The following is a 15,069-nucleotide window of genomic DNA, read 5'->3' as shown; positions in this document are numbered from 1 at the left end:
ATTAATCTGACTGCCCTCAGGTCCTTAACACAATAATATTTTATTATAATTTCAAAATAGGCCTTTCTTGCTATAAAAATTTAAGCCCTACAATTTAACTAAAAATTATGTAATTATACCTGTAACATATTCTTCACAAAGCCTTAACAAAAGCTTTGAACATAGTGCAACAATAAACTTTTTTTTTAGGGGTGGGGATTAAATCCACAGGTGCCCTTACCACTGAGCTATATCTCCAGTCCCTTTTTATTTTGAGAAAGGGTCTCACTAAACTGCCGAGGTTGGCCTCAAACTTGTGATTCCAACTGTCTCAGTCTCCTGAGTGGCTGGGATTATAGGCATGCAGCACCATGTCTGGCCACTAGTTTTCCTAACAACCCTGAAATACATAGATGGTCAACGAGCGAGCAGTTTGAAAAAGTAAACAACAAAGGAAAAACAACCCCAGTTCCCACAGAGAACAGTATATGCATATGGAATATTACTATTACTTTTGGTAAAAGAAAAAGCACAAATGTGCCTACTTGCACTCCCAAGTTTTCCTTTAACATCAACAAAAATTAAGCAGCAATGGCTTCTCTTACCTGAAATATTTCATCCTTATGTGATTCAAAGGAATGCAATTTAAGTTTCAGATTTCTCAGATCCCACAAGGCAACAGTCTACATGCAAAAAGAAAAGGAAAGCAAGACCAATTTATATTTTGTTTTGTTGTTTGAGGCAGTGGGGAGTGAACTCTGAGGCACTCTACCACTGAGCTACACCATGAGCCCTTTTCATTTTATTTTTGAGATAGGGTCTCACCAAGTTGCCCAGGCTAGCCTTGAACTTGCAATCTTCCTGTCTCGGCATCCTAAACTGGTTGAACTAATAAGAGGCGTTTATCATTGTATCCAACAAATGTTTTATTTTTTTAAAAAGAAAGAAAAACCCATTAACTCAAACTAACTCTGCACATTTAAAATGTAAAGAGATTCACAAACGTATTCTCTTTTTAAAAAATTGTTATTTATTTATTTATTTTTTTTGGTGGTGCTGGGGATTAATCCCAGGGCCTTGTGCATGGGAGGCAAGGACTCTACCAACTGAGCTATACCACCAGCCCAACGAATTTATTCTCTTAGAACAAGTCAAACTTACCTTATCAGCTGATCCTGTGGCAAGTATGAACTCACTATAAGGATTGAAAGAGAGGCAGTTCACTTCAGCAGTGTGAGCATCTACTGAGTGGCTTGGTTTGGAAGTATTGTTTGAACGAGTATCCCAACTTTAGTGGAAGGGGGGAAAAAAGCAAAGAAAAAAGCTTTTGAAAAAGCTTACTAAATATAAAAAATAAGATAAAATATAAGAATAAAACAACAACAACAAAAAAAAAAATGGGTTCTACTCACATCATAAGTTTCTGATCATCAGCAACTGACCCAAACAGGGACTCATGGAGCAGATGCCAGGAAACATCTTCTACTACTGCTGTATGCCCTGTAAAGATGGTCTTCGCATCGACCACTTTTCCTTCCTTTGGGACGGCACTGATATCCCATAGGCAGATGGTCTTAAATGTAAAATTAACCATTATGTAAGAGTCTCACCTTCCCACAAATCCCAAAAAAGAAACCAACTGGTAACTAGCCCAGATTTACTTCAAAATTGGAAGGATACGCACATGGTCATCTGAAGCACTAAGTAAGTGCCCACTAAGATTTGGGTTCCAAGAAAGCCCATATCCTTCCTTCTGATGTCCACGGAGACGTAAGTCTGGGTTGCACTCTCCAGAAGGGTCTGCAAAGTAATAGACACATGAAGATGACTAAGTTCACTGTTACTATGGGTTTACTAAACAAAATGAAATGTTGAGCATGATGCCTAAAGCTCCTAACATTTATAAAAAACACAGTAATCATTACGACCAAAGATAAAATGCTTAAGCTTCACCATAATCATTCTGTTTATTCTATTTTAAAAAAGATTTTTTCCACTAAAGGAAAAAGTGTGAAGGAAAATACCCACACATATTATCACTATAAATTACAGGATGTTAAATTATACAGATGACAAGAAATTAAAACCCTGAGCAAGCAGAATCTGTGTATTTTAAGAGAAAAGGGGAGGTACCTGACCTGGTTTAGAAGGATGTTTTGTATAGTCAAAAACAAGAACATCACTGGATGGAGTCTTTGTTGCAATGATGCAAGGGTTCTGGGGCATATAACGAGCCCTATTTACTTCACCTTCATGGTTGATCTTGATTTCTATTTCAATTTTCCCACTAACTGAGCCAAAACCTCCAAATTCTGTAAATAAAAATAAATTGCAAGTAAGGGTGAGACACAAAACATTCTGCTTGGGTTACACAGAATATGAAGACATAGGCAAAGACTTATCAGTAAAATAGTATATTAGACATTTGTTAGCAATATACAGTGTTTTCATTCTCATCTGACATCAGATATGTTGTTAAATGCCTAATAAGAATTACATTGCTAGGTGTGGTGGCACACACCTTTATTCCCAGCAATGCAGGAGGCTAAGGCCTGAGGATTCCCACATTCGAGATTGGCCTCAACAACTTAGTAAGAAATCAGAAATAAAGAAAATAAAGAAAATTAGAAATAAAGGCCTGAGATGTAGTAACATGCAGCTGCTACAGGGTTTACTCTCAGTAGAACAAAAACACTACCCTGGCCCAAAACAAACAAGTCAAAGTATTTTATTAGTATTTGAAGTTAAGAGAAACTTTCACCTCAAAAGGAGGTTCTTCATAAACACTTTTAAAATCTCATTTAAAGTACAAATAAGGGGGCTGGGGTCGTGGCTCAGTTGGAGAACACTTGCCTTGCACGCATAAGGCACTGGGTTTGATCCACAGCACCACATAAAAATTAATAAAAAATAAAGATATTGTGTCCATCTACAAAGAAAATATCATTAAAAAATTACTTTAAAAAATACAAATACGACAGGTGTGTAAGACTAAGTAATCCCACTGATTTGGGAGACTGAGGCAGAAGTCTGAGGCTAGCCTCAGCAACTTGGCTAAGGATGTGGCTCCATGGTTAACTGTCCCTGAGTTCAACCCTGACACCAAAATAAATACAAAAAGTATGCTGAATAAACTTGGTACTATTTTTAAAAAATATTTTTAGTTGTAGATAAACACAATATCTTTTTTTATTTTCATGTGGTGTTGAACCCAGTGCCTCACACCTGTTAAGCAAGCATTCTACCACTGAGCCACAACCTCAGCCCTAGTTAATTTTATTTATTTTGGGACAGGATCCAAGTTGCCCAGACTGGCCTCAAACTTGCTATTCCCCTGCTTCAGATGAATCACTGGAATTATAGGTGTGTGCAACCACAACAGGCTAATAGTTCCATTATCTTTGTTTTTGGTACTGGGGATTGAACTGGGGGTGTTTAAACACTGAGACACATGCCTAACCCTTTTCGGCATTTTATTTAGACAGGGTTTCGCTGAGTTGCTTAGGACCTTGCTAAGTTGCTAAGTCTGACTTTGAAATCATAGTTTACCTGCCTCAGTCTCCCAAGCTGCTGGATAACAGGTGTGCGCCACTGCGTCCAGCTCCATTTTCTTAACTCCTATTTGCCTTCAATTTTTCAGAACCTCAAATATCCATTAAACAAAGAAGATGTAAAAGTAATAGATGAGGGGCTGGGGACATAGCCCAGTTGGTAGAGTGCTTGCCTCACATGCATAAGGCCCTGGGTTAAATCCCCAGGCACTACCATAAATAAATAAATAAATTAGTAATAGATGAACCAGGTGAAATGGCACACACCTGTAACCCCAGCGGCTGGGGAGGCTGAGACAGTAGGATCACAAGTTCAAAGCCAGCCTCAGCAATAGGTAGGCGCTAAGCAATTTAGTGACTCTGTCTCTAATAAAATTCAAAATAGGACTAGGGAGCTGACTCAGTGTTTTAGTGCCCCCAAGTTCAACCCCTGGTACCAAAAAAAAAAAAAAAAAAAAAAGTAATGGATGAAACTGCTGTCAATAATATTGCTACACAGGTGTTACTCTTTGAAGGACAAAAGCTTCTCAGAAAGCAAAGATGTAAATGGGTAACATTGTTGGCCTTAGATAACTTTCAGCTTCAAAATAACTTTTGTAAGTTTAGAGCATATGTTTCAAAACAAGGTTAAAAGCCCAATAATAAAAGTTTAAAGACTACAGGAGAAGAAAAAAATACATTAACTAATTTTATTCCAAAAACTTGTAACAAAAAGGAAGGCAAAAATAAGGTGTGTCATCATAAGAAACTTTCAGTCTAAGCACACAGTGGTTAAGTACATAACTGTAGAGAATTACCACTACCAAGAAAATATATAATTAAAAAAAATAGCATGATTGTCAGAAAAGTGGCACCATTCAGGGAAAAGGAAGAGCTGGCAGCATAGAGCCCATAGAACAAGGGTTATTTCAGGATTGGACATATATGGGCCTCACTATAAAACAGTAGCAAGAATTCAGCTTAGAGAATTCAAAATTTGTATTTTGTTTCTTGGTACTGGGGATTGAACATGGGGTGCACCGAGCTATTCCCCAGCTCCTTTTTCTATTTTGAAATAGGGCCTAGCTATGTTGCTGAGGTTGGTTTTGAATGTGTATTCCTCCAGCCTCAGCCTCTAGAGCCCACTGGGATTACAGGTGTGAACCACCACATTCAGTTCAAAATTGAGTTTTAAAGGTCTAGGATTCAACTGGGTATGGTGGTACGCACCTATAATCCCAGCAGCTCAGGAGGCTGAGGCAGAAGGATTACAAATTCATGGCCACCCTCATTAACTCAGGAGGCTCTAAGCAACATAGTGAGACTCTTTCTCAAAATAAAAAATAACAAGGGTTAGGGACATAGCTCAATGGAACAGCACCTCTGTGTTTAATTCCAGGTATGAAAACCTTCCCTTCCAAACAAAACAAAACAACCACCCTCCCCACCCCACCCCCCAAAAAACCCTAGTATTTTTATTTTTATTTTTTTTAGTGTAGTGCTAGTAATTGAATCCAGGGCCTTGCACATGCTAAGAAAGCACTCTACCAATGAGCTACATCCCCAGCCCTATGTATTTAATGTGATTAGAGAAACAAAAGGATCACCAGTTTGAGGCCTGCTCCAGCAATTTAGCAACATCCGATCTTGAATAAATAAAAACTAGGGGTTCCTATGTTTATCCGCATGAGGATCAGTTGATTTATATGGGATTTACTGTATATATTACTGGCTCTTTCTCTTTTTTTTTAACCTGTTCTTCAAATATGAAGTGTTAGAGGATAAGGTCTCTTCAAAACAAAAGGAAATTTGATGCCACTCAAAGGGAATGTAAGCTTCGAATACTGTGTCCACCTGTAATCCCAAAGGCTCAGGAGGCTGACAGGAAGATTACAAATTCAAGGCCAGCCTCAGCAACTTAGAGAGGACCTGTATCAAAATAAAAAGAGTTGGGGATGTAGCTTGGTGATTAAGTGCCCAGTACTTAAAAAACAGATATGAATGTTCTGCTAATCACGAGAAATCTAAGAAACATTAAACATCTAATATTTATGAAAGTGTTCTATCACTAAGCTACATTCCCAGCCCACTTAAAAAAAATTTTTTTTTGAGATAAGGTCTAAGTTGCCCAGGCTGGTCTCAAATTTAAGGATCCCTCAGCTGCAGCCTACCAAGTAGCTGGGATTAGAACATACCACTATGCCCAGTATCAACTTGTTTTTCACTGTTGCCTAGCTACAAAACCTTAAAGACAATTTTTCCCGTACCTGATGAATATGTAATACCACAAATATCCAATGTTTGAATATGTGCTAAGTACTTTATATATTCAATGAGCAATTTACACTCACCCAAACCCATGAACCATTTTTTATCTGCTTAGAATATGTCCCCTGATGAGAATGCACAGAAATAACGTTGGTAGATTTCTGGTTCTTTCAATGGTAGAAATTCCCTCATTACCAGTTTAGTAGTGGGAAGTTTACAGAAAAGATACAGAACGAGTATGCGTTAAGTAGTTCTTCTATACTGCAAACTTAGCTCTCCCAAGCATAAATCTTATTTCTAACTTGAGGCTACTTTATCAAATTGGTATCCTTTTACAATAATTCAAAGATATGAAAGATAACCATATGTCATAAATTCTTTCTTGTTTAAGATTCCTACCTCCTTTCTCACTGTCGTAGTGTGATGCATCAAATTGAGCATCATCATTAGGGAGCTGTACACTGGCTATCACAAGGTGGTTTTGCTCATCTGATGTGTGTGTCCCCAAGACAAGTCGATGAATGCTGAAATCTTTTCCTTCTGGTCTGTAACAGCAACAAACAGTCAATATTCAAATTAGTACCATCAAGAGAGACTACAAACAGTTATGGAGACCCACTTTCTACATTTACTGCATCTTCCATAAGGTGAAATACAGAGAATATAGTTCCTAATTTATTTTATTTGTATGTTTTTCAAATGTGGTGCTGAGGATTAAACCCAGTGTCTCCCACGTCCAACGCAAGTGCTGTCATTGACCTACAGCCCCAGCCCCCAATTTTTTAAAAAACTATTTTTAGTTGTTGATGGACCTTAATTTAATTTATTTATATGCACTGTTGAGAACTGAACCCAGTGCCTTACGTGCTAGGCAAGCGCTCCACCACTGAGCCATACTCCAAGTCCTAGCACCTAATTTTATAAGCACCTCTAACTTGTTTTAAAATTTAGAATTACTCTGGAGAAAAAGTTTAAAAGAATAAAAAATGAACTATGTACTCTTTACAATGGGCTAAAAGGAAACAAAAGAGGGGTTGGATACTCTAATACTTAATTTATTAAAACCTTTGTTTAAAAGGAGGGGCTGAGCACAACGACATGCCTGTAATCTCAGCTAGAAGGCTCACAAAGAAAATCCAGGTGTGGTAGTGCCCACCTGTTACTCCCAGAACTTGGGATGCTAAGGCAGGATGATTACAAACTCAAAAACAGCCTCAGCAAATCATCAAAACCCTGTCTCAAAACAAAACAAAATGTAGCCCAGTGACAAAGTACTCATGGGTTCAATAAATCCCCACTACCCACCCCCACCAAAAAAAAAAAAAAAAAAAAAAGGAGTAGCTTGGGGTATAGCTCAGTGGAAGACCTTAGCATATGCAAGGTCCTGGGATCAATCTTCAGCACCTCAGATCCACCCTAAAAAAGGAAAACTAGGGATGGGGCTGGGGCCCAGTGGCAAAGCACTTGCCTAGCATGTGTGAGGCACTGGGTTCAATCCTCAGCACCACATAAAAATAAACAAACAAAATAAAGCCATTGTGTCCACCTACAACTAAAAAGGAATTAAAAAAAAAAAAAAAAAAGGCCAGGTGTGATGGTTCATGCCTGTAATTCCAATAACTGAGAGGCTAAGGCCCTAAGGAATTTAGCAAAAACTTGTCTCCCCCCAACCCCTCCCCCCTGCCAAAAAAAAAAAAAAAAAGGCGGGGGTGCTGGGGTTGTGGCTCAGTGGTAGAGCGCTCACCACACACTGTGCAAGGCCCTGGGTTTGATCCTCAGCACTATATAAAATAAAATAAAGGCTCAAATACAACTAGGTTCAAGTACAACAAAAAAATAAATATTAAAAAATAAAAAATTTAAAAAAAGAACTATGGATGTGACTTAATGGTTAAGCATCCTTGGGTTCAATCCCCAGTACCAAACAAAAAAAACAAAAACCTGGAGGCAATTAGGCAGTCATGTACACAAATAACTAAATATTAGGCAATATATACTATATGAAAGGCACACAAAAATATGGGAGTTTAAGCTGGGAATGGACACAATTTCCAAAAATCTGGATGCTGAGGCAGGAAGATTCCAAGTTTGATGTCAGCTTTGGCAACACAGAGACACTTAAAGTAAAAATTAAAAAATGGCTGGAGTGGTAGAGTGCTTCTGGGTTAAATTTCCAGTACCTCCCAAAAAAGTAAAGAAAGAAAATATGCAGCAATCTAGATTATAAGGAAGCATTCTGGAAGAGACACTAAGATTACAGATACCATGTTAGCCATTTTACATACAAAATTTAAACACCATAATACTATGAATATTATTCCAACTTGAAAACAAAGATATATGACATTGAGGAAAATTGAGAAATCTCTAAGATCACACAACTACCAAGTTAACAACTGGGATAAAATTCCAAATGAAAAGCACAATGGGAGAGAAACCTATAAAGTAGATAAAAACCAGAATCTTTATTGTTTTGAGTGTCAGTTTTAAGGAATTCTAAATTCCATACTGTAGGGAACAAGAAATCATGTAAAGTTTCTAAGCAGTGACATAACTTAATATCATTTGTTTCCTCAGAAGGATTAATTTAACAATGTGAAACAGAGGTTCTTAAAAGTATAGTACTAAGGCCAATAGAACCAGCATCAGCATCACTTGGGAACTTGTTAGAAATGCAAATTCTCAAATCTACTCCAGATCAAATAAATCAGATATTCTGGAAGGTGGGACACAACTGTTTTCTAAGACCTTCAGCTGATTATGCTGCATATTACAATATGAAAACTCCTAGTCTCAATGAGACAGATGCAACACAATTAGGATTTATGAGGGCTTATAAATGACTCCCTGTCAACTGGGTAAACAAAACATAAATGTCAAAATGTCAAATATGGCCAGGCACGGTGGCACATGCCTATAATTCCAGCGACTTAGGAGGCTGAGACAGGAGGATCTCAAGTTCAAAGCCAGCCAGCCTCAGCAAAAGCAAGGTGGTAAGCAACTCAGTGCGACCCGGTCTGTAGATAAAATACAAAAAAAACAGTAATAGGACAAAGCTAGGGTGGAACCTCCAAGAAATGAATTATTCTGTTCAGAACATGTCAAACTGAAGAAATCAATAAATAGGATACTTGAGGCACCAGTAGGAAGCCAAATAACACAAAACATTATCTGAAAGGGCTCAAAAATAAGATATATATATATATATGACCACTGAATCCCAGATATTATACAATTTAGCACATGAATATAGTAAATATGACAATACTATTCAAATATTTTTCTCACCAAGTTTTTAAAACTCCCGACAGAAATGATTACTTATCTTGAACTCCAAATACTTCCAACAATCATTGATCAACTGAATGTGGGAATGCCCAATCAGGATAAAGAAGCTTCAAATTCTAAATTTTTTCCTTATGCCACTGTAAAGGAAGCAGCTTCATTCTTGAAAGAATATGGTTATTTAATACAAAATAATTTTTGAATGTTATTCTGAAAAGTGAAGCAATTATAACAGGCACTTTTTTTTTTTTTTTTGATGATACTGAGGACTGATCTCAGGGACATTCTATTGTTGAGCTGTACTCCATCATTTTTATTTTTTTGAGACAGCATCTCATATTCCCAGACTGACCTAAAATTTGTGATCCTCCTGCATCAGCCTCCAGAGCCCCTGGGATTACAGGCATGTGCCATGGTGTCCAGGTAGGTACAGCACATACCAATCATCTATATCCACCATACCTTTGCACTGTTACTTCCTTCTAAAAGTCAGTCCCGACACTCCAAAGTTAAGGTATATTTTTCTTGCTCTGATCACATCTGTGCCACTCTTGAAATAATTCTGATTTATTTGTGTCCATTGATATGTGGACCCTAGCAGAGCCTCAATAAATGCAAGCCAAACTAAATGATATGCTATCCCCTATATCAGAGGCAAGCTACCTGGGTAAGAAATATATGTGAGGGCTGGGGACATAGCTCAGTGGTAGAGCATCCCTGAGTTCAATCCATAATACTAGGGGGAAAAAAATGAATGTATGTGATTAGTTTCATAATCCTCACTGTGCCCAACACCCAACTTCCTTTTACGAAAACCATATTATGGGGCCTGGGCCTGTAGCTTAATGGCAGAGCGCTTGCCTAGCATGCATGAAGCACTGGGTTCAATCCTCAGCACCACATATAAATAAACAAAATAAGGGAGGGAGGGAGGGAGGGAGGAAGGAAACCATACTATGACACCTCCAGGTATTTTTTTGTTTTGTGTCCTAGGTCATTAAGGATCCAGCCCAGGGTCTTGCTGGATGTGATCTACCAATTAAGTATTTATCTCCAGCCTCCATCAAGGATGTTTTCTAAGTATCCTAATTATCTTTCTATAATTGTTCTCATTCTACGTCGATATAATTACCAGTTGACATCTACCTCTTCAACCAGACCACGTATTGTTTATAGGTAGGTCCCATATTCCTCTTTGCATTAAGCAGCTATGGACTGTGAAAATTCATTCGGTTTGTTGAAGACATTGAGCTTAGACTGCTTACTGAAACTTATCAAGTTTTGTAATTTGGTCAACTACAGTTGTAATACGGCTATTCAATTCAGTATCACAAAAAGAAAATACCAACATATTTTTCTCTCTCCAGGTAAATTCCAAAATAATTTACATTTTGCCATATTTTTCCCCAAAGATCAAAAAACGTCACTAATGGGCTTTGATCACATGCCCTCTTCAAGGGACTGGAGAAATCAACGTAACGTTCAAGAGATTCATGTCACCTGGTTACATCTGGAAGCCACTGTGCTGTTAGGCTGGGCCACTCCAGAGCATGGGTCATCACCAAATCATAAAGAAAAGGGGTGTTCTTTTTCCATATTTTGTACTCCTCGTTGATCACGCGTTCTTCCACTGCGTCGTCAAAGGCTGCTAAAATTTTTAAAACAAATTAAGTTAGAGAACAGAAACGGAAAACAAGTAAACCTCTCCAAAGCTACCAGTGGCTTCTTCCCTCCAGACCCTGGAAAGGAGGGTTGTGTCCGGTGTTCCCAGGAGCAGTCACCAAACAACGCCGCCCTCTACCTCCGCGGGCCGGAAGTCCCGGCTATCCGAGCCAGCACTCCGTTACCCATTCGAGGCGACGGCGCAAGGCCTTCGAAGCACGCTTGCGCGAATAGTCTGGAAGACCGGCGAGGAGGCGCGTCACCGGGCCTTGGGTAGGGAGCGAGGCAGGCGGGCCCGGGAAATAGGCTGAGTGGCCGACAGGGAGTGTGAGGAGGGACGCACACCCCTAGGCCTCCCACTGCCAGCTTCGCTCCGCGGTGACGAGCTTTGGCTCCTGAGAAACTGGAGCGCGCCGTTAGCCCGCCCCGCGGGGAGCTCCCTCCTCACGCCAGCGTTGCTGGAGCTTCGCTCGGCACCATTGGGCCTGTCGCTGATGTTAGGCCGTATGGAGGCCGCAAAGTAGCCCAGACACCCGCCGCCCTCACGGGGCGTCTCAGGCACCCTCACCTTCCTTGTCGGCCATGGCGGCAGGAGAGCCGGGGGTATTCCGGGGTCGAGCGTTGCGGGAGGGGCGGGGAGCCTGCGAGCGCTAGCTCCGCGCGCGCGGCCTCTATTGTTTCCTGCGGCCCCTGCGTGAGGGTCGACTCGCGCACCTTCGCGCCAACGTCGGCCAATCGGAGTGCATCCAACAGCGGGGTGGGCGGGGCAATCCCATTCTCGGCCTATCCCGACGCACTGAGTCTCTTTCCGCGGGTCCGATGAGCGCGCTCCGCCCCATCTGTCCCCACACCGCGGGAGCGGACTTCCACTGACTGCGCGCGCGCCCTGGCTGATGGGATTGTGCCCGTTCAGGTCACGTGAGAAGTTTAGTCCACACATTCCCGGAGGCAGCCATTTTCTTACGGGCTGTTACGCTCACGTTCAGAATATTTATGTCTGGAATGCTTCAGGTTCTAATTATCAACTCTGGGTGCCAGGCGGAAAGACAAGGTCTCACCACTCAGACGCAGAGTTGTCTAATTTAAGGTGTTCTTCAACTTGCTTAATCTTTAGAAATAACTAGTGATAGGCTGGGGTTGTGCTCAGTGGTAGAGCGCTAGTTTAGCATGTGGGAGGCACTGGGTTCGAACCTCAGCACCACATAAAATAAAAGTAAAGGTCCATCAACAACTAAAACTAGTGATAAATACAGAAGGTGGGGCCTTGTTTTTTAACCATGTGATCCAAGCGTCCAGTCCTAGAATGGAAGTCTCAGGGGTTAACGTCCTTCCGCAAGCTCCGAGAATGGAGTCCGGGGCCTTTAAGACGCGTGCCAAGGGGCGGGGTTTACGGCGGAAGCAGTAGCGCCCGGCCGAAGTTCGGCAGAGGAAGGGCGGAAGTAGAGTGTACACTCCTGCGATCATGGCGCAGGAAAGAGAAGATGTTAGAGATTACAATTTGACTGAGGAGCAAAAGGCGATCAAGGCCAAGTATCCTCCAGTCAATCGGAAGTACGAATGTGAGTAGATGGCTCACTTCTCTATTCAAATATGGGCACAGGGGCATGCCTGATTCCTTACCTGCAGCTTCCTTCCTCACCTCTACTTTGCCCCTAGGTGCTCGGGCATCAACTCTTTGTGCCCTGTGTGCGCCCTGTATTGTATCTTTGGATTTGTCCTAGAAGACCACCTGGTTTAGGAGTCAGGAAACCTGAGCTTCCACATTTACAGTCTCTTAACTTCCTCAAGCGCCTGATCACATTTATGAGTTTTACTAGTGCGCCAATTATAAAAGTAATTGGGTTTTCAAGAGTTTCGTGTTTGACTTTATATCTAGTAACCGTGGGACAGTTAAAGAGTGTGGCAAATGTAGAGAACTGGGAAAACTAAGATGGGCAATTGTAACTTGGTGTTTTACCTCTTTTTTTTTTTTTTTTTGTAACCAGGAATTGAACTCAAGAGGCCTACTGAGCCACGCCCTTTTTAATGTTTTAAGTAAAGACAGAGTCTTTCTAAATTGCTTAGGGCCTCACTAAGTTGTCCGAGGCTGACTTTGATCTTGTGATCCTCCTGCCTCAGCCTTCCAAGCCTTAGCCTTTCTAGCTCGCTGGGATTAAAGGCATGTACCAGAGACCCAGAATTTACCTGCATCGTGTTTATAAAAGAACCTGGTTTTGCCATTTGTTAGTGACTTTAAGCAAATTATATTGCCTATTTTATGTCTCAGTTCCTTCATCTAAGAAATAATGTGAACTGGAGGTGTAATGTGCTTTATGGCATGCAGAAGACCTTGGATTCAATCTTCAGCACCACAAAAATAAGGAAAGTGAAAGGATAGTTCAGTCTCTTAAATTCTGTATTAGCTGTTATCCTACAGGTGGCTATGGTGGGGAGTGCAAATTTAATTCATTTATCTTCTTAAAATCTTTTATTTTTTCGGGCGGCACCCACTGCTACTCCCAGTGACTGGGGAGGCTGAGGCAGGAGAAACTCAAGTTCCTAGGCCAGCCTTAGCAATTTCGTGAGGCCCTAAGCAATTTAGGGAAACCTGTCTCTAAATAATAAGGTCTGGGGATCCGTGGTAAAGCGCCCATGGGTTAAATCCCCAGTGCAATCAATAAGTAAATAGAGGAGTAGGAAGTGTAGGTCAGTGGTAGAGCACCCCAGGATTAAATCCTCAGTGCTGCAGTAAATAAAATATGTACAACTACCACATCATTTTTGCATCTGTGCATTCTTAACCCAGCATATCTCCCTTGCTCTTGCCCTTTTCTCACTTAAAAACAATTTAAAATACTATATGATTAAAAAAGTGGTCACTACTTCCGAGACTGAGGCAGGAGAAACACATGAGTCCTCCAAGTTCCAGATGACCTGGGTGACAAAGACCAAAAAACACCAAAAAAAAAAAAAAAAAAAAAACCCAAACCCCAACAATAACAAAAAGCAGGTATGCAGTGAAAAATAACTCTCGTAGCTCTGATCCCATGTTTTAGTCCCTGTTTCTAGAGCAACCTTGGTCACTTTGCATACACAAATGTTCTAGCATTTTCTCTGTTTAACCAATTTCTAGTTGGCAGACATTTAGGATATTTCTATGCTTTTCCATTTTTGCAATGGGGCTTGAACCCAGGAGTGCTTAGCCACTGAGCCACATCCCCATCCCCAGTCCCCTTTCCTTTTATTTTGAGATGGGAATCTCACTAAGTTGCTTAGGGCCTCACTAAATTGCTGCAGCTGGTCTCAAACTTGTTATACAGCCTCAGCCTCCCTGTAGCTGGAATTACAGGCTTGTGTGGCCAAGTCTGGCTGAGCCTTTTTAAATAGTCTCTGTTAAAAATGGAGAATGTAAATGATGGGAGGGAAGGGGAGGAGTAGGGGAGATAGGAAGGGCAATAGAATAGAATAGACATTATGATTGCTGTATGTATATAGGTGGCTCTATGACCAGTGTGATTCTGCAATCTGTACAATTAGAAAAATGAGAAATTATACCCCAGTGATTCAAATGTATGAATTGCCAAGATCATTGTAATGTCATGTGTAGCTAATAAAAAAAATTAAATTAAAAAAAATGGAGCATGTGCGGACTGGGATTGTGGCTCAGCGGTAGGGCGCTCGCCTAGCATGTGTGAGGCCCTGGGTTCAATCCTCAGAACCACATAATAAATAAATAAATAATTTGAAAGATGGAAAATATGCATAAAGTGTTTTTGCTGTGTATCAAAGTATTGATGTTCATCTTGAGGAAAAGAACTTGTGTAATTGTGAGGTTTTGTCGCAGAACACAATTCTTCAGCTGTTGTTATTCAGACTTGGGTATTTGACATGAATTTTCTTTTCTTTTTTTTTTAAAGAGAGAGTGAGAGAGGAGAGAGAGAGAATTTTTTTTTTTTTTTTAATATTTTTCAGGGGCTGGGGATGTGGCTCAAGCGGTAGCGCGCTCGCCTGGCATGCGTGCGGCCCGGGTTCGATCCTCAGCAGCACCACATACCAACAAAGATGTTGTGTCCGCGGAGAACTAAGAAAAAATAAATAAATGTTAAAATTCTCTCTCTCTCTCTGTCCCCCTCTCTCTCTCACTCTCTCTTTAAAAAAAAAAAAAATATTTTTCAGTTCTCAGCGGACACAACATCTTTGTTGGTATGTGGTGCTGAGGATCGAACCCGGGTCGCACGCATGCCAGGCGAGCGCGCTACCGCTTGAGCCACATCCCCAGCCCCTTGACATGAATTTTCTTTAAAATGAACAAAGCAATCTGTCACATCAAGGCAAAAAACTATTATTGGTAATGATAAAATTTAGG

The 15,069-nt window shown here is 40.6% G+C and overlaps 2 protein-coding genes across 8 annotated transcripts in view; one reads left to right on the top strand and one right to left on the bottom strand.

Moving 5' to 3' along the window:
• Window positions 1-11,453, bottom strand: part of Rbbp4 (RB binding protein 4, chromatin remodeling factor) — a 19,299-nt gene extending 7,846 nt beyond the window's left edge. Inside the window, exons 1-8 of the mRNA XM_005317761.4 lie at window positions 11,293-11,453; window positions 10,563-10,710; window positions 6,177-6,322; window positions 2,118-2,291; window positions 1,664-1,779; window positions 1,392-1,552; window positions 1,141-1,267; window positions 585-662 (exon numbers count right to left, since the gene is read on the bottom strand). Coding sequence (XP_005317818.1) covers window positions 585-662; window positions 1,141-1,267; window positions 1,392-1,552; window positions 1,664-1,779; window positions 2,118-2,291; window positions 6,177-6,322; window positions 10,563-10,710; window positions 11,293-11,308 — 966 coding nt within the window. The 5' untranslated portion in view covers window positions 11,309-11,453. The remainder of the gene's footprint in view (window positions 1-584; window positions 663-1,140; window positions 1,268-1,391; window positions 1,553-1,663; window positions 1,780-2,117; window positions 2,292-6,176; window positions 6,323-10,562; window positions 10,711-11,292) is intronic.
• Window positions 10,870-15,069, top strand: part of Zbtb8os (zinc finger and BTB domain containing 8 opposite strand) — a 19,687-nt gene continuing 15,487 nt past the window's right edge. The window contains exon 1 of one of the 7 annotated variants that reach the window (XM_013363697.4): window positions 10,870-10,997. Coding sequence is in view for 5 of the 7 variants with exons in the window: in XM_040288318.2 (XP_040144252.1) it covers window positions 12,187-12,283 (97 nt within the window). In the remaining 2 variants the exon portion in view is untranslated. Of the gene's footprint in view, window positions 10,998-11,698; window positions 11,812-11,846; window positions 12,284-15,069 lie in introns of those variants that run through there. The other 6 variants (XM_013363699.4, XM_040288318.2, XM_078025855.1 and 3 more) reach the window with 6 other exon arrangements.

Source organism: Ictidomys tridecemlineatus, chromosome 11 (assembly GCF_052094955.1).
Source record: "Ictidomys tridecemlineatus isolate mIctTri1 chromosome 11, mIctTri1.hap1, whole genome shotgun sequence".
In the NCBI taxonomy this organism is placed as follows: Eukaryota; Metazoa; Chordata; class Mammalia; order Rodentia; family Sciuridae; genus Ictidomys; species Ictidomys tridecemlineatus.
This window is presented reverse-complemented; position numbering and strand designations above follow the sequence as displayed.